This window comes from Ahaetulla prasina, chromosome 4 (assembly GCF_028640845.1).
Source record: "Ahaetulla prasina isolate Xishuangbanna chromosome 4, ASM2864084v1, whole genome shotgun sequence".
Classification (NCBI taxonomy): domain Eukaryota; kingdom Metazoa; phylum Chordata; class Lepidosauria; order Squamata; family Colubridae; genus Ahaetulla; species Ahaetulla prasina.
Genome location: NC_080542.1, coordinates 49,789,638 through 49,809,909, shown reverse-complemented (window position 1 = coordinate 49,809,909; position 20,272 = coordinate 49,789,638). Strand labels below are relative to the sequence as shown.

The following is a 20,272-nucleotide window of genomic DNA, read 5'->3' as shown; positions in this document are numbered from 1 at the left end:
GATAGGAAACTGAAAAACAATGGAAAATCCCTTCCATAATACTGTCAAGAAAATCACATTAATGGAGTCAGCAAATGCTTGATTACAGGATGTCTATACTTTAACTATATAAAAAATATTATCTATCTATCTATCTATCTATCTATCTATCTATCTATCTATCTATCCACTTATATACTTTATAAGAAGCTGAGCTTGTTGATTGAAAGATCAGCAGTTCAACAGTTCAAATCCCTAATGCCCTAATGAGGGTGAGCTCCCGTTACTTGTCCCAGCTTCTGCCAACCTAGCAGTTCGAAAGCATGTAAAAAATGCAAGTAGAAAAATAGGGCCCAAATTTGGTGGGAAGGTAACAGTGTTCTGTGCGCCTTTGGTGTTTAGTCATGCTGGTCACATGAACATGAAGACGTCTTCGGACAGTGTTGGCTCCTCAGTTTTGAAATGAAGATGAGCACCACCCCCTAGAGTCAGGAACGACTAGCACATATGTGTGAGGGGAACCTTTACCTTTATTATACGTTATAAGTTACCTATATTAACTTATGACACTGGCAATTACATCTGTTCTAACTACATCATAGTGGGATAACATTCATATGTTTAAAGTGAAAGTCCCAAAAATTCTCAGATGGCATTGAATTTGGGCACATTGATGACAAGTAACGGGAGGTGTTACTCAATGCCTACAAACATCAAATTGAGGAAACCTATTTTAAATGGAGTATAGGAATTTCCATATGCAAGATATCTGTGTTCGACTCTAGTCCTGCAGCTCCCTCATGAATGGAGAATAGTATGAGAGACCTTACATTGCAACAGCTTATCAGACCAGTATGTTTAAGGGCAAGAGGAATGACTGTACCAACTGGGGGCATTTTTGGAACAGATAATGAACTTCCTTTGCGTTAGGGCTGCTTATTTCCATCGAATAAGTCAGCCTCAACGGGAAACACAAAGCCCTAATTAAGTGAGCTCTTGAGATATAAATTGATCATAGGAAGCTCAGCTCCTGAGTGATGAAGACACTTACTTTCTTGCTGTCTAACACCCACCAGGAGGCTAAAGCTGAAGATAAGTCTGCAAGAAAAACACACTATCTTTGACTCAGAAGCAGCTGTGCTCTAGAGTTACACCCGGAAGGCTTAGAGGAGGGCAGTAACAGAGAATGTGTCATCTGCAGATTTAGAAGAAGTAGCAGGATCAAATCCAGCTGTGTCTTTTCTCACACTTGCTAAGAAAAGGAGAAAAGGACTTTTTTCCCCTGAAATTGTCATCCAGTGAAATGCAAATATATGAGAAAAGACAGATTAACACATGCACACATACACACACTGCTACACACACACACACACACACACACACACACATTGAAATATTTTTGTGGGACAGGACAGCAAAGAGAATTTCCATCCTTTCACAGCAAGTTGCATAATATTTAAAAATGTTTCTCAACCTTGGCAACTTTAACCCGTTCGAACTTCAGTTGGCTAAGAAACTGTGGTAGTTCAGACATTTTAAAGTTGCCAAGGTTGAGAAACACTGATCTAAAGCCTTCTGAAGACATTTGGCATTGAAGCAGAAAATCTGACAAGAGTTCCTTTTCACATACCTGTCAATAAAAATTTACTAAATAATATAGGGCTGAATCCTGCTGCTTGCATTCATCAGATCCCTTACTTTCTACAAAAGACACATCTGTTCCTTTTTTCTTTTTCTTTTTTTTTTTTTGCAAGCAGTAAATGAGTTTAGCAAGAAAAAATTGCGATGTTGGGAAGGGGAGGACCCTGATGTTGGACAGGACTGTTCAACTTAACACAAACTCCACCTTCCATTTTTTTCCAGATCATTACCCAATTACACAGCTAATTATTTTGAAAAATGCTGGTGGTAAAAAAGCTCCAATGCTTCTGCAGGTGCATGATGACCTTTTTTTAAATTAAAGAGAATTTTGAAGTTTAAAGTACTCCTAAGACTATTCAAACATAAAGCAAGAACTCTGAAAGAGGCTTGTATCTCCTCTCTCTTTCCCTCCACCCCCTCTCTCCCTCCCTCCCTCCCTCATAAATGGTTGCCACCATCCTAAAGTACCATAACCCAGCTGGTTTCTCCTCTGATGCCTTAACCTCTATATCAAATACCTCAATACAGGTAATCCTCAATTGATGGCACAATTGGACCTGGAGTTTTGGTCATAAGTTTTTGTGGGCATAAGTTGAATCACCATGTGAGCAGACTAAATTTTACAACTGTTTTTTATTATGGTTCTTAAACTATCACTGCAGTTGTTAAGTGGATTACATCATCATTAAGCAAATTATGATAATAAATCTACATTCAGCTTATCCAGTGGCTGTTTCTGGCTGGAAAATGGGGGAGGGGGAATCATATTACATGATCGTCTGATCGCTGCAAGATGCTGCAACTGGTTGTAAATGTGAACCAGTTGGCAAATGCCCAAAATGCGAACATGTAACTGAAAGCGTGGTGCAGCAGTCATAACTTTCAGGATGGGTCATATGTAACTTTTTTTAGTCCTTCGTAACTCATTAAGTAACCAGTCATAAATTGAGGATTACCTGTATTTTATGTTCTCTTTTAATTTTTTCCCCTTTCACCAATAGGGCAAATTAATCAGGAACAAACAATTTGTCAATGTTACAATAAAAACAATTCTGTAACTAAAACTTAAAATTTTCAGCATTTGGTGGCACTTTCCATTCTGTCTCATCATAGGACTTACCCAGTACACCACTACCCTGTGACAGGGCTACTACTTCTGGGCTGCAAAATCTGGATGAACACTAGAAGGCAGCAGAGAGGCAAAGGAAACTAATTCTGGCTCTTCTTCCCAAAGATGTTGGAGTGTTTTCCTTGAGGCAGCAGAGCTGTATAAAAGTATGGTTTATGCTCCCCTTATTGTAGCAAAAAAGAAGATGGTGCTGCCCTTCTGGTTTTAATATCGCAAAGAAAGCAATCTGTGGTTTCTCTGATTTTCCCTCTTGCCAAATTTTGCACCAGCTGAGGGTGCAAAATCTAGATATAATACATGTATCTATGTATTCATATGGCTGCCCATCTCACAGCTGTGACTTATCAGTTTTAGAGACTTTTACAGATAGATGGGAAGAGAAGGAGGGGTAGTTCTTGACGTCTGTCACAGATGTGGAAAGGGATCCATCTCTTCAGCAAGACTTTCTTAAGAAGGAAGCAATTACAAACACTCCTGCAAACTGACATATTTCTCATAATATAGCCTTAGATCTTCAACATCCATTAGGATAGAATCTTTCTCACCTTGTTTTTTATCCTCTTGCTATGAATCAGCAAATTGATGGATTTTTCCACTGATAATTTAGGAGTTTTCAGATGACATTTCACGGTATGTTCTTGAGTTCTTATCGGCCTGGGAACTGTACATTACATCAGAATGGTTTGTTCTAACAGTAAGTCTTATATCAGAATATGAGAAAAAATACAACTTAAAAACAAGAATGCTTACATTTACCTCCACTGAGATTAAGGCAATGTGCAGAGTCTAAAATAATAATAATAATAATAATAATAATAATAATAATAATAATAATAATAATAATAATAATAATAATAATAATTATTATTATTATTATTATTATTATTATTATTATTTAATTTGTATATCGCCCTTCTCCCGAAGGATTCAGGGCGGTTTACAGCCAAGTAAAAACAACAATCAATAACACAATACAAATAAAACAATAACTAAAAAACTTATTCAAATTTGGCCCCAATTTAAAATACATTTAAAAAAACATAAAACCCAATTAAAAATTAAAAACCCAATAATAACGTCTAAAAATTCTATGCCAGTCCTGCGTGGAAAAATAGGTACATCTTCAGCTCGCGGCTGAAGGTCCGAAGGTCAGGGAGTTGTCGGAGTCCAGGGGGAAGTTCGTTCCATAGGGTAGGAGCCCTCACAGAGAAAGCCCTTTCCCTGGGGGGCCGCCAACTGACATTGCTTGGCTGACGGCACCCTAAGGAGTCCCTCTCTGTGAAAGCGCACGGGTCGGTGGGAGGCAAACGGTGGCAGTAGGCGATCCCGTAAATAACCCGTTCCTAAGCCATGGAGCACTTTAAAGGTGGTAACCAACACCTTGAAGTGCACCCAGAAGACCACAGGCAACCAGTGCAGCTTGCGCAGGATTGGTGTTATATGGGAGCCACGAGCAGCTCCCTCTATCATCCACGCAGCTGCATTCTGGACCAACTGGAGCCTCCGGGTGCTCTTCAAGGGGAGCCCCATGTAGAGAGCATTGCAGTAGTCCAGGTGAGAGGTAACAAGAGTATGAGTGACTGTGCATAAGGAATCCTGGTCAAGAAAGGGGCGCAACTGGCGAATCAGGCGTACCTGATAAAAAGCTCTCCTGGAGACGGTCGTCAAATGTTCTTCAAAAGACAACCGCCCATCCAGGAGAACGCCTAAGTTGCGCACCCTCTCCATAGGGGCCAATGACTCACCCTCAACAGTCAGCCATGGTTGCAGCCGACTGTACCGGGATGCCGGCATCCACAGCCACTCCGTCTTGGAGAGGTTGGGCTTGAGCCTGTTTCTCCCCATCCAGACCCGTATAGCTTCTAGACACAGGGACAGTACTTCGACAGCTTCGTTGGGGTGGCCTGGGGTGGAAAAGTACAGCTGCGTGTCATCAGCGTACAGTTGATAACTCACCCCAAAACCACTGATAATCTCACCCAGCGGCTTCATATAGATGTTGAACAGGAGGGGTGAGAGAATCGACCCCTGCGGCACCCCACACATGAGGCATCTTACAGTCGATCTCTGCCCCCCTGCCAACACCCTCTGCGACCGGTCAGAGAGATAGGAGGAGAACCACCGAAAAACAGTGCCTCCCACTCCCAAACTCCCCAGCCGGCGCAGCAGGATACCATGGTCGATGGTATCAAAAGCCACTGAGTGGTCTAACAAGACCAGGGCAGAGGAATAACCCCTGTCCCGAGCCCTCCAGAGATCATCAACCAACGCGACCAAAGCTGTCTCGGTGCTGTACCCAGGCCGAAAACCGGACTGGAACGGGTCCAGATAGACCGATTCATCCAGGTACTGGGGTGGCTGACGTGCCACCACACTCTCTACAACCTTCGCCACAAAGCAAAGGTTGGAGACAGGACGGTAATTACCTAAAACGGCTGGGTCCAGGGAAGGCTTCTTGAGGAGGGGTCTCACCACCGCCTCTTTCAAGGCGATAGGGACAACACCCTCCAACAAAGAAGCATTAATAATTCCCTGGAGCCATCCCCGTGTCACCTCCTGTGTGGCCAGCGCCAACCAGGAGGGACACGATCCAGTAAACATGTGGTGGCATTAAGCCTTCCCAGCAACCTGTCCACGTCCTCAGGAGCCACAGGATCAAACTCATCCCAAACAATCTCAACAAGACGAAGCTCCGACGTCTCACCTGACCCAATTTTGATCCAACCCATCCCAAAGCTGAGCGATTTTATCATGCAGATACACACTAAAATCCTCGGCACGCCCCTGCAGGGGGTCATCCTGCACCTCCTGCTGTAGGAGAGAGTGGGTCACCCGAAACAGGGCGGCCGGGTGGTTATCTGCTGATGCAATAAGGGAGGAAACGTAAGTACGCTTAGCCTCCCTCAGTGCCACTAGGTAGGTCTGAATATGTGACCTAACCAGTGTTTGGTCAGCTTCCGAACGGCTGGATCTCCAGGCACTCTCTAGGCGTCTTTTCCGGCGCTTCATCTCCCTCAGCTCCTCAGAAAACCAAGGAGCTGGTTGAGCTCTGCGCCGGGTCAGAGGTGTCCTTTAAATCCAATTAATGAGGGATCTTTGTGCTGAGCTGGGCATAGGCGGGGCCCAGGGATTTTTGCTACTGGTTCTCCGAACCACCTGCCACCATCACTACAGAATTGGCCAATCCGGTCCGAACCAGGAGCATTTCACCTCAATATACATACCTACATACCTACATATATATGAAAGATCTCTATCTCTATGTATAGATACATAATTAATTTGTTTTTTATATTCAAATGAGAAGAGTGGGTGAAAATATGATCTATCTTCATTTTGAAATAAAAGCAAATTTTAAAAGGTAGTTCCAAAACCAAAAACATTCTAGTCAATAGCAATATAAACAATGAAGCCCCATTGAAGCCCCATCCACCGAAGTGGAATACAAGTCAATATCACAAAATTGTCTTCTCTTAAATTTGTAGAAAAAAACCCTTTCTCTTTCAATTTCATTTGTAGAAATGAACAGTCAGAACAGAGAGCGCTGAGAAATATTATCACCTGACTTGTTTGTAGATGAAGGTGTTATTAGAAGCCTAGAAAACAGAATAATTTAAAAGATGGCAAAGCCAGATATCATGGACATTACACACACACATACACACACACACACACACATAATTTATGGGATAGAAAGATACAGGTCAGATGTCTGTCAAAATGATCTTCAGCAGAAACAATAAAGTAGCATGGAGGAGAAAGCAGAAACTGACATAGTAACTATTAGTAACAGGTAAAGAGGCATAGGACAAGCAAAGACAGTCACACACACATACATATGTACACACACATTGTCCTACTTTAGCAAATGAAAACAATTTAAGGGAGAAACATCCACTTTTATTCCTTCTTTTGCAGATTGTATATTTTTATACTAACGCTACTGCTCTTTTGCCAGCCTTCCCCTTCCCCAATTGCTCAGCCAAAAGCCAGACAACCTGGCTTTGTCCAAATCGCTTCGCTCATTTAGGCCAGTGACTTCTGTTTCAAACTGCATTAGATCATTGGCAAATACTGTTATGATTATATGACCACTCACTGGTTCTGGTTACTAACAGTACTTCACTTTGAGCTGGTGAAGGAATTAAACCTGACAAATTTGCTGGTCACTTAGCACAGCAATGAATAGGACCATGCAGTGCTTCAAATTTGATACCAAAATAGTATGGATGCTTTAAAAATATTGATAAATAATCCTCTTTATAAATCTATAAATCTATAGGAGTATGAGATATATGCTTCATATAAAGGGACTTCCTAGAGAAAGCTCTTTATTAATTTAGGTTGGTTTTGTAAGTGCTTACTATTTGCATGAGTAAGCTTCACTGCATTAATTATTATTTCTGAGTAAATACACAGAAGAAAAAGAGGTAATGGATTAGGAAGTAAATGCCAAGTTTGACTAGTTTGCTATGGAAATGTATGAATAGCTTGTAGAGACTCATATTTTTGCGAGATTCAGTAATCTTTGAAAGGCTCTCCAAGATTGTTCTCTGCACAAAAGAAGAAACAGAAGTAATTTGAAAATTACAATTGAAATAAAGGAAAGCAGAAGGTAAGTTTTTGTTTTGTCACAAAAAATACCGCCCGCCCCCCAATATTCAGATGGAACGGTTAGTGAAGGAGTGAGTAAGGAGTGAAGCAAAAAGGAGCATCCCAAGTCCCCCAATCATTCTCTGCCACGTACCCTAATCTGGGCAGTGATTGATAGTTTTTTCTTACCACCAGCAAGTGACACTGGGTAGGAAAGGAATGAAAGCTGGAGATCCACCAATCACTGCTCAGAAGCTGTCCTGCATTATATTTGTAAAGACAGCATCCCTTACCTGCCTCACTGTTTGATGGAACCCAGTTTGCAAATGACAGAAACAAAACTGTGCAAATTTAAAATGTAGAGAAATACCAGAAATTTTTTAAAAGCTTGTTTTGAAAGAGAAATTGAATATTTACTTAAAGACTATCTTGAGTTAAAGATGAATCATAGAAATTCAAGAAGCATTATTTATTAACTTATATATCACATTTATACAGCCATCCATCTCACAGATTTGTGACTCCTGGTGATGTATATTAAAAAGAGATAATAAAAACTGACAATTAAAATTGAGCAGTTAAAACACAATCAAAGTTACTAATGACTGAATAGAAGAGTTATTGTTATAAATAATAAAGCCATGTCATCAATTCACTATGATTCTATGACAGTCCCTCCTTAGCAGACAGGACCTGCAGTATACCTCTTTTGCTGGACCAAGTGACAGATATAATTGGGGAGAGGCAATCCCTTAAAAACTCAACCCCAGGCCATAAATGGCTTTAAAGGTAAAAACATCTTGACTTGCACCCAGAAGCAAACTGGTAATCGATGCATCAGAGCACTGATGTCATGCATGATGATTTAAGGGAAAAGATAGCTACCCACACCACCATATTTTGCATGAGCTAAAGTTCCTGCATACTCTTCAAGGTCAGAATGTGTTGCTGTATTTATCCAGGAAGTGACCAGAGCACGAGTGATTGTGAACAGACCCTACCACTCTAGGAGCTGAGAGTCTGCTCCTACCAGTCACCATCTAAAAGTGTGACCAATATCATTTCCATCCCATTCCCAGGCCTTATTGAAAGGTTTCTAAATAATCTGCTTCATCCAGAGCTTTCTGAAGCTGCTTTTAGATCACCTTCCCACAAAAGGGGAAGTGAGATACTGGGCAAAGTTTGAAATGATCATTACAATTACAATTATCACAATGATAATCTAGTGAACAAATACCTCCTTAAGAAGCAGAAGAATTATCCCCTCCTTTAAGGAAGAATTCATCACCACTAGATCCCACCTACATAACACCTCCTAGGCAGCTTTAAGCAGTCAGATGGGACATGGATCTAAAGAGATAACTGAGCTCACAGTCTTAGGAATCCTGTTAATCTTCTCAGGCCCAACCAGTCCCAGAAAGCAGAGCAAGAATCTGCACCAGCACATGCTTAACACCTGCAACAAGGACAGCATCCAGATGAGAATGAATGTAGGGGATTTTGTCTGACAGATCCTAAGCAGATGCCTCCACATGGCAAGAGAATATCTGAACCCCCTCTAGCTAAGAGGACTTAAGTCATCTGAAATAAGACTGTGAGGTCGCTATCTTTGGATGCCATAATGGCAGAGAAATAGTGCTATTTTGCCCAAGGTGGGCCTTAATAGCAGTTCTAATCTGTATTCAGTCAAGTTTATCCCTTGATGTGCACCAGCGGCACTATAGATGTCTCTTTTCTCATTTCATCTCCTTCAGCTCATCTGTGAACCATGAAGAATGACAAAATCCACGAGACAGGAGAGGTTGCACAGGTGTAGCCTGATCCAAGCCTCACAGTCCTCCTTAGCAGACAGGACCTGCAGTATACCTCTTTTGCTGGACCAAGTGACAGATATAATTGGGGAGAGGCAATCCCTTAAAAACTCAACCCCAGGCCATAAATGGCTTTAAAGGTAAAAACATCTTGACTTGCACCCAGAAGCAAACTGGTAATCGATGCATCAGAGCACTGATGTCATGCATGATGATTTAAGGGAAAAGATAGCTACCCACACCACCATATTTTGCATGAGCTAAAGTTCCTGCATACTCTTCAAGGTCAGAATGTGTTGCTGTATTTATCCAGGAAGTGACCAGAGCACGAGTGATTGTGAACAGACCCTACCACTCCAGGAGCTGAGAGTCTGCTCCTACCAGTCACCATCTAAAAGTGTGACCAATATCATTTCCATCCCATTCCCAGGCCTTATTGAAAGGTTTCTAAATAATCTGCTTCATCCAGAGCTTTCTGAAGCTGCTGTTGGATCACCTTCCCACAAAAGGGGAAGTGAGATACTGGGCAAAGTTTGAAATGATCATTACAATTACAATTATCACAATGATAATCTAGTGAACAAATACCTCCTTAAGAAGCAGAAGAATTATCCCCTCCTTTAAGGAAGAATTCATCACCACTAGATCCCACCTACATAAGACCTCCTAGGCAGCTTTAAGCAGTCAGATGGGACATGGATCTAAAGAGATAACTGAGCTCACAGTCTTAGGAATCCTGTTAATCTTCTCAGGCCCAACCAGTCCCAGAAAGCAGAGCAAGAATCTGCACCAGCACATACTTAACACCTGCAACAAGGACAGCATCCAGATGAGAATGAATGTAGGGGATTTTGTCTGACAGATCCTAAGCAAATTCCTCCACATGGCAAGAGAATATCTGAACCCCCTCTAGCCAAGAGGACCTAAGTCATCTGAAATAAGACTGTGAGGTCGCTATCTTTGGATGCCATAATGGCAGAGAAATAGTGCTATTTTGCCCAAGGTGGGCCTTAATAGCAGTTCTAATCTATATTCAGTCAAGTTTATCCCTTGATGTGCACCAGCAGCACTATAGATGTCTCTTCTCATTTCATCTCCTTCAGCTCATCTGTGAACCATGAAGAATGACAAAATCCACGAGACAGGAGAGGTTGCACAGGTGTAGCCTGATCCAAGCCTCACAGTCCTCCTACTCCAAACGGCCACCAAAACTTCAGATGCACTATGCAGCAGATTAACAGGAATATCCCCTAGCTTTCTTTGAAACTCATTTGAATCCATCAGTTATCAGGGGTGGACTGATCTAACAGGCCCTACCTCTCTGATGCAGATAATGGCACCAGAGAATCACATGATAATCAGGCTATGACCTGATCATGACAAGGAGGATACTAGAAGTTCTCCCAATACCAGACCATATAGTTATTGCTCCAACAGAAAAGTCACACTTGCTGCATGGCCATTGTCCCATGTCAGGCCCTGAGTAACTTGGGATCGGTCCATGGCTGTCATGGTAGCCATAAATATCTGCTGCCTCAAATCCTATCCCTAGTGAAGGCAAATTGAAGTCCCCACAGAACTACAAGTTTGGGGAACACCAGCAGCAATATCAGGCAGGAGGTTGCTATGCAACAGGGAGGCTGTACAATAGCAAAGATTCCAACTGATCCCTAGAGCCAAATTTGATGAACAGGGTCTCACTTTCAGAACTTATGGAGCAGCATCCCTGAAAACCTTAATATTTTCTCAAATAACAATTGCCACACTATCACCTCTGCCTCGGTCTCTACTGATCCCAAACCTGAAAGCCAGCTGGGCACATTTACAAAAGGTGACCCCAGCCTCCTTTTTATTCCAGTCAGGTCTCAGTAATATATGCCATGTAAGGCCTCTAATCTGTAATTAAATTACTGGTGAAAGAGGCCTTATTAAATACTGGCCTGGCATTTAGTAGCAGCAGCTAGACGTCAGGGCCTCTGAAGGCTGCTAACAAGGCACAGTGGTTGTGTTCCAAGAGTTGGAATATGAAATTGATAAAAGACATTGGGCTCATGTTCCTCAACTATGTCCCACTCCAAGCCTTCCACCATATCTACCAAAGCTCATAACATTATGATGTTCAAATTTGCCCCAGTTCCTCCTGGGGCCCAACACCAGTTCCCAAGATTGGAGATCTGTTCCTGTTCTCAATATCATTCCTCCCGGGAAGTCGCCAGAGGCACTTCAGCTTTAGCTCTCAGTGTCAGCAAAAGAGGGTATCTACAACCACCTCTTCATTCTCTTAACAAAACACCAACACACCCCACCAAGTGTTCTTAATGACCTATCCACAGGCCCCCTCTCAATTTACAATCACATTTACTGTTCTTCCCCTCCAGCTCTCATCCACGGAAGAAATCAGTACAATCCAAACAACTATCAGTCCATAACTACAAATGTCATTTCCAAACCAGCAGAAAAGGGCAAGAAAACTTCTACAGGGAAGGGATCCACAGCCAGCAGAAATACCAATCAGCTGCTGACACCACCATTTAGCCAGTGTCACACACAAATATTGGAGACTTGGAAAGTCCTTAATGCAAAACCCACAAAAAGCACAGGGAGTCTGCAAGAAATGTCATATTGAGATGCCAACAATTTCACAAAGCAAAAAGCATTACAAAACACCACACTGAAGTATTGACAGCTCTGGCATCAAAGATCCCCAGAGTCCTCAAAATGTGATTATCACCAAGCAGACTGCCCCGTCACTAGCTGAAACCAATCAGCTAAACATTGTCTTTACCATTACCATGGTCCTCCTGTCAGCAATTCCGCACAAAACAAAATCCATGTCAGGAGCAGAAATCCACAGAAGGAGGCATACCTGTGAAGATGCTTCTGCAATACCAGCAATCCTCTGTCTGGTCTGGGTTTCAGTTGAGGTTGACAGGTCAACAAGCAGTTGGTCATCAGAATACATCCATGCGTAGCACACAGAAGAAGTTTACCATATTCATCATATTTTCATACTTTTAAGACAAAGAACACAATACAGATGGTTCTCAACTTACAACCAATTGTTTAATGACTGTGTGAAGTTACAATGGCACTGAAAAAAGTGTCTTGTGAATGTTTTTCACATTTACGACCATGGTAGCATCCCCATGGTCACATGATCAAGATTCGGATTCACTTAACAACCATGTTACTAATTTGACAACTTTAATGTAACTATCATGGCAAGAAAGGTCGTAAAAATAAGGCAAAACTCATTTAGCAACTGTCTTGCTTAGCAACATAAATTTTGGGCTCAATTGTGGTCCTAGGTTGAAGACTAGCTGTATGACATAACTTTCTTTTTCAGATGACTGGAAACATGAGTATCCTTTAGAAAAAGAATATATTTTTCTGTTCACAGAACTTTCTCAGAAATTTTCCTTTGCTCAATGGCTAGTTCATTGTCAATTCAATATATAGCCATAAAAATTGTAGCTCTTATTTAAACAGATCAAAATATGATGGCTGTAAGATTACATAGAGGAACTTTTGGATTCAAATTTACCATTATAATTTCATTATAGCTAAGATATTGTAGTTTATTATTAGTATAAGAAGTGCTGCATAGAAAAACCTCTTTAATTCATATTCTGAGCCACTTCCATACTAATGAGTGATATAGCTTTATCCAGAGTCTAGTAAAATGTTAATGAGAAAGTTTATTCTTCTGGTATCAAATAGAAAGAAACCCATATAAAACAAAACAAAACAAACAGATACATTGATGAATAAATTGAAACAAATAGAATCAGGACCCAGGCAAAACCTATTATTTTAATATGGCTGTAAACCGCCCTGAGTCCTTCGGGAGAAGGGCGGTATAAAAATTGAATTATAAAATAAATAAATAAATAAATAAATAAAATAAAAAACCTGAAACTGGATTTAGAACAAAATATTAAAGTGTTTCATAATCAACTACTAGATTTAATATAAAATTTATGAAGAGATAAGGGTTGTCAAATAGAAATATTTTGAAAAAAGTAATGAACCTGATAAATTTTGGCATATTAACTGCAGAGAAAAAAAATGTTATGTTAATTTGGATTGGAAGAAGGTATGTCTCAGCTTCAGAGGGGATGATTTGTTACTTCTTCTCTATATAGAGATACCAAGTCTGGAGACAATTGAGGAATACTTAAATATAACACAGGTCATGTAATTTATAGATCAACAAAAAGAAGATAAAACAAAATAAGCAATATCAAATTTGAAGTTGAATAAATCTCTAGAGCCAGATGGCTTTTGTGCAATATAAAGATTTTTAAAGAAATCTTGATGAAACTCTTAACCCTGGTAATGAATGGAATATAGCTTCAAGAACTTCCTTCCTTATGGCAACTGGCTTTTACCTCTTTGATATACAAATTATCCAACTTATCCAGAGTCATACAGACTTAGCTCTTTATTGAATATAGATTATAATCTTTTTATAGCTATGCTTGCAAAAAAGATTGAATGGCTTTTTAACTCATCTAATGTATCCTGATCAGACAAGACTTGTTCCAATGAATTATATGAGAGACAATATCAGATATATTTTGAAAGCTGTTGATAAATCAGAAAAACAAGAAATGGCTATTATTCTTCTTGATTTGGAGAAAATTTCTATTAGATTGGAATGGGCTTTATATTCATAATACTGAAGAAAAATTGAGGCTCAAATTTTCTTATATAGATACTAAACATTTATAATGAAGAAGCCAAATATTCATATATATCACCAAGCTAGTGTTTCAGATTGGATCCCATCATGTTGTGACGGTGTTATTTTAATACAGTAGAAGGTTTATATCTATTCTTTTGGTTTTATATAAATAGCAATGTAGAACCTGTAAGAGATAGACACTGCATTAAAAAGTTTGGAATAAATATTTTACCTAAGCAGCAGAATTGTTGATTAATTTTCTCTGAACTTAATTTTTAAGTAATAATTTCTTCTTCCTGCCAGAAGGGGGCTTAATTATGGGTTCACTTTTTCACTCATTTTTTTTAAATCGTGAAATTATAGCTTTTCAAAAATCACAAGAAAAAATAGTGAAAAAAAATAGGAAATAAAATGATCGTCACAGGCAAGAGGAATTGAACAATGAAGACAAAATTAAGAGACTGTTAATTAACACTCTAGTTGGAAGCAGTATCAGAAGAGATGAAAGCTGCAGATGTTTTTAAAGACTCAGCAATCTTAACCCTCTTAGTAGCTCTTTTGCTAGTCCATTTTAGAGAACTTTGTAATTGCATTTTGAATCTGTAATTTCATTTTAAATGTATATTGTAGCATAGCATAACTAGACTCTGGAGTGGGATGGAGGAAACAAAACAACAATAAAAACATTATAAAGGGAAATTACTTACTTAAAGAGATATTATATTATTTACATATAGGGAACTCAGTATGAATGCTTCCCTCAGACCTAAGCAACTCTCATAGAAAATGCATAATCTGGTAGAAGCACAATACATATTTACACAACCCAATTCTCCCTCTCTGCCCCCCAATAAATTTGCTCATAGCTTTACAGGTGGTCCTCACTTAATAACTGATTGCTTAGCAACTATTCAAAGTTACAATGGACACCCCCCTCCCAAAAAAGTACTTACAACCTGGTTTTGGAGATTTGAAGAAGCAACCTCACCCATGGTCATAAGACCACATTTCAACAACTTGACAGCTGGCTTGCCTTTATAGTCAATGGAATAGAAAAACTTCTATTCATTTTTCTCAAACACAAAGTTTTGTTTCTTCCTTTCTACCCCATAGAATAGCCTCTCCCTCCATTTAGAAGAATTCCAATTCCATAATTTCCTTTCAGGCTTCTTTGTTTGGTAAAAAGCCTCTATCCTCATTTGTACTGAAGCATCCTTATTTTTTTCCCCGATCAGTCCCTGGAATCAAATTCCTATCACATAAGTAATTTCCTTGCTTTTCATAATGAAGTCTAAACAGTTCATACCCATTTGGGTATGAATTTTATTCATTTCAGCTCTACTATATGATACATGATGAATAATAATATTGTCATCCATAGCAGAATTCTGTACACAGTAAATGGATTTAAATCAACTATTTTGGTAATGCTAGTATAGCAATAGCAATAGACTTATATGCCGCTTCATAGAGCTTTACAGTCCTCTCTAAGTGGTTTACAGAGTCAGCATATTGCCCCCAACAAGCTGATCCCTCGTTTTACCAACCTCAGAAGGATGGAATGCTGAGTCAACCTTGAGCCAGTCAGGATCAAACTCCTGGCAGTGAGCAGTGAGTGAGCCTACAATATTATATTCTAACCACTGCACCACCATGGCTCATTCAATTATTTTTTTATGTGGGTCTTGCTTTCCTGTTATGAGTACAAAGCGGAGTGTATAAGTGTTCCTTCCTTCCATTTTTCTCCGTACATCAACTTGGAAAGTTATGTTAGATTGAGATAGAGTGATTGTCCCAATATCAGTTAGTGAGAATCAGCAGCTAAAGATATATTTATTTGAGCCTGGATCTTTCCACTTCTTGATCACTACCCCATTGTGGCACATTATCAAGATGATACAAATTATCTCAACCAAGTATTCATAAGCACGCTGCTGTTGGCACTGTTGCATGTTGAATATATTCAGTGGTGGACATTCAGAGAATCTTCTTATCTGTTATAGCATCTGTATTTTTCTGCTCCACTGAAACCCTGCAGGCTGTGCAAGAGAAGTCACAGGGTTAACTATTGTGTTTTCCCCACATAATAATAATGCTTGGTATACCTCATCCATCACAGGCAATATCATTGAATGCTCTGGATTTGCATTATTCTGGAATTCCCCTCAGCTAAGACTCATAGTTTTGGGCTAAAAAAATCAATTTTAAAAATGGAGTTTAATTTCATTTCCCAAAGTGAAAGGTAATTTTTTGATCCTGATATATATATCTGGTAAAAAAAAACTTTGTGTGACTCTCATTTTCCTACAATCACATCTTTATGCTGGAAAATGTTCAGAAGATAATTTAAGGAGAATATAACAAACATAATTGGTTCGAATGGCCATACTGAAAATTTGAAACCCATCTATGAAAGTTTGTTTTCTGTTTCTAAAAACAAACAGTTTTACAGTTCGATCATCTATTCATAGGACTACAATTTTATTAGTTAGTGGAAAGCTAAAATGTTAAGGTTTGAAAATTTGGATAGACACTATAGATTCTAACAATGTTCCACAGCCTGCAGTACAATCACTGACATAATTATCTCCTCTCTTGGAGACAGAAGAAAGAAATAATATTTTAATGGTTTCACAGAAACCACAAATGTCAGCAATGGATGTTCTGTTGTTACAGTATTTTTAACTTCTGTGATCTTATCCCCTTAGTTCCTGTGGCTAATAAGTCTCCTAATACAGAGGATATTAAAGGGATCCTACATATCTTTCCAGATATATCCAACTTTGTAATTTTATAAGGAATGCATGGTAAATTTTCTATTTCCTTCATGTTTCTGGTTGTAAATTAAAAGGGTATTGTATTAAATTGCATTAAAAATGGAAAATATTCCCACTTCAGCCATAAAACAGATCTATATTCAATTGTAATTACAGTAAAATCTGTTTAAAATGAATGCCTTTCTACAGCTGCTTCTTTGTATTTGGACGTAGGTATGTGTGCATTTATGTGTGTTGAATCCTGTCTGTCTTGGTTGTAAGTCAGGGATGAGAACCAATGTGGTCAGCCCAGAGAGCTTGATCTGTGCCTAACAAGATGATTAGGGTAATAAAAGGCAATTACCCAGTTGCTTATTGTGAAAGTAAAATGATTGCTTTTGGATCTTTTTGAGGAAGTGGGAAATGCTTATTCTAAATATTCAAGGAGCTTCTGAGAAATATTTAAAAGCATGATATAAAAACTCTCGAGAGGTATTTGCTTTGTCTGTTATCCCTGCTCTCTAAGGGTCAAATGTCTTAGTTTGGGGAAATATAAAGCAGAAAAATATGAACCAAAAAAAGAAACCCCATGAAAATAATATACAGGCTATGGATCTCCCAAAACAACCCATTTACACAATTTCACCTAACTTTTTTGATCCCATACAACAGCCTAAACCAACAGCTGATTCCAGAGGCTGGGTTTGTGTGACCCATGAAGCTAGAATGGGATTGGCCAAATTGTATATCAATGTGCCAAGTAAATACAGTCCCAGAATTTAAGTCTGATAGATCATCAAGGCAAAGATGCCATTTTAGCTGCTTTTTTGGCATGCCTGAATTGGACTTGCAGAGAGGTAAGTGGTTGCATCAATAATGTTCAAAGGAGAAGGCACTGTATTTAATAGTAAACATTTTTGTATGCGGAGTTTAGATTTTGAGCCCCATATCAAATCTATTATCACATATTTAGTACCAGTTAAAAAGCTAGATCATGTCTTTGGTTTTTTTTTAAACTTTTTCAATAAAAAAAAAAAGCTAGATCAAAACCAACAGTCTTATAAGAACAGATATGATACCCTGATTTTGTTGAAGTGATCATTGCAATAGCTTTCCTGACTATTTATAAAGATGGCGTTGTAGTGGCACAGAAGTTAGGCCAAAAGCTTCTTTGGTCACTGGGAACTGTAATAAATACTGTGTCAGGTGCAGATTTGACTTTCTAATGCTCTTACCTGTATACAGCCAATGAAGAGATGTCTCCAAGGTTTGGGATTTTTCAGGATGAAGAACTTTAATGCCTGAAGTTAATGTAACCTCCTCCTTTCTGCAGATCCCCTATTTTTCCTCCAAGGGCAAGTTGTGATAATAAGAGCAGCAGCATACCATCACCTCTACCATTCTGGTAGCCCAAAGTTCTGGAAGACAAGCAACTGCACAGTTGCTGTTTGTTCTGTACTCCCAAACTGAAGAATGACTGGAGCAAAGCCAAGCAAAGTGGTTCTCTAGATGGGATAGGAGACCACCAGGCCTAGTGCAGGTCTCATCCATATCCTTCATTTGCCTAGAAGCATCAAAATACTATTTTGGGATCATACTAAATAGCAACAGAGAGCATATTTACACTTATTGTTTGTAACATAATTTCTACCTTGGTGAAATTTAGCCCTTTTATATCTCCAAATCAGATTTCAAGCTAGTCACTTGCAATGAAGGGTTACTCTGTTTTGATTTTCCCTTTATTAAAGGGAATTAAAGTGAGCTGATTAGAAAGCCAAAAATTAAATAGGAAAATGCAACAGAGATAGTCCTTTTTCAGTGTTTCTATATCCTGGTCCTTTCTTGCATATTGGCTTTGAGAACTTTCTCTGCTGCTACTATTTCACCTTTTGCTTCCTCTTTCTCCCTCCCCATCCCCCAACTCTCCCTATGTTCCTTTGCTTTCCCTCCAACCTTCCTATGAACTTTTCTCTCCTAGGTGCGGGCCAGTGCCATTGCACAGGATGCTGATCAAAACTACGACTATGCTAGCAACAGTGTTATCCTACACCTGGATGCCGGGGATGAAGTTTTCATCAAGCTTGATGGAGGCAAAGCCCACGGAGGCAACAACAACAAATACAGTACCTTTTCAGGTTTCATAATCTACTCAGACTGAGGCTGGAAAGAAGCCCACTGACTCCCAGCCCCCTGGATTTCTCCATGTGGCAAACCTGGCTACTGAATCCATTAATACTAATGTCTTTGCATACAGCCAGGCTCCCTCCATGGGTTATTTGAAAGCAGAATTGGGTCACTTTGTTTTTTCCTCTAGTGGGCACTGGAATGGCCAACTGATGATTCAATCACGATCCCCATTTATTTTACCTTCCATTGTATCATGAACCACTAAGCTTTTCAACAGTATTAATACAGAGGATGAAGAGAAAGAGAGCCAAGGAGCCAGGGTGAGGCTTGAGATGTAGTTTGGAGAATTGATCATCCCATTGCCCTTGAACGCATTTTCATTTCCATATATGACTTGTTGAGACATGCTGCATGCTATTGTATTGGGAGTAGATTCTATATGTAAGTAAGAGGTTATAGAGACTTAATCAGTGAAGGGACTATGTGTATTGCCATCTGATCCTCCTAACATATATTTATATGTATCTTTTTAACCATGTCCAGGGCTTCCTTAAGGCTAAACATCTTATTTGAACTTAAAGCAACTACCATTTCCGGCTAGCATAAACCAGAATGTAAAACCAACCAGAAATGGTGATTGTTCTGAACTTGATGAATCACTAAATCTACTCAATTTAAAGAATCTTCTGGCACTGGAGTAAAATAGTGGCATACATGGTCCTGGAAACCTTTTAGAGTTATTTAGCATATCGTGTGAATGCCCTCATATCTTTACTAGAAGAGGGAATCACTGAGATTTAAAAATACTGAACATTGTTTTTTTTAAAGGTAAAGTATTACTTTGCCAAGTTTCAAAAGCATAGAAAAGTATCAATCTTGGATTTCTGTCCCTCCATGAGGGTAGTCCCAGGTGGTTCTGCTTGTTGTTGGTCAGGTAATTAATTACTGGTCATGTATAACTGAGTGAGTGGAGAGTCATAATCTTGTCTTTCTCAACCCAATCCGTAATACTGGTGGAGAAATTATGCAAGTTTTCTAATACAAATGGAGAACCTAGGACTGGTGAAAGTTAATTCTGCTCTACCCACCCACTCCCAAAAAACCAGTTGCAATCAGATTAAGTCAATAATTCTACAAAGTGTCCAGGATCTCATGCACATGCATTTCTGTATGTGTGTACATGCAAGTTTACACATACTGTATATGTGTGTATTATCCAAACAGGTCTACTATAGGAATACTATATAACTGTATTGTCCCTCTCCTCAACTTCTGAGTGCTCTTAGAATGAGAACATAATCTCAATTCTTTGTGATTTAGTATTTTAACAGAATCTTTACTTTGTTAAGTTTTTAGAGGGTAAGATGGGGAAGCTGATTTTTCTTACCAAAGGAAGAAAAAAAGAAGAAGAAAAACTTAATTCAAACTGAGCTCTTCCTTTGGAGTCTCTGTCTCTTCTTCACTGGGTTGCTTCCCAGGTGACTGTGGTTTCTTTCTTTTCAGAATGGATGGGTCTAGGGAGAACAGGATGCTTCTGGGTTCTCATCAA

General features: G+C 39.3%; 1 protein-coding gene across 1 annotated transcript in view; it reads left to right on the top strand.

Annotated features, from left to right (window-relative positions):
* The window catches only part of C1QL1 (complement C1q like 1), a 46,498-nt gene extending 26,246 nt beyond the window's left edge, over window positions 1–20,252 (top strand). Inside the window, exon 2 of the mRNA XM_058181274.1 lies at window positions 18,575–20,252. Coding sequence (XP_058037257.1) covers window positions 18,575–18,754 — 180 coding nt within the window. The 3' untranslated portion in view covers window positions 18,755–20,252. The remainder of the gene's footprint in view (window positions 1–18,574) is intronic.
* Window positions 20,253–20,272: the final 20 nt, after the last annotated feature.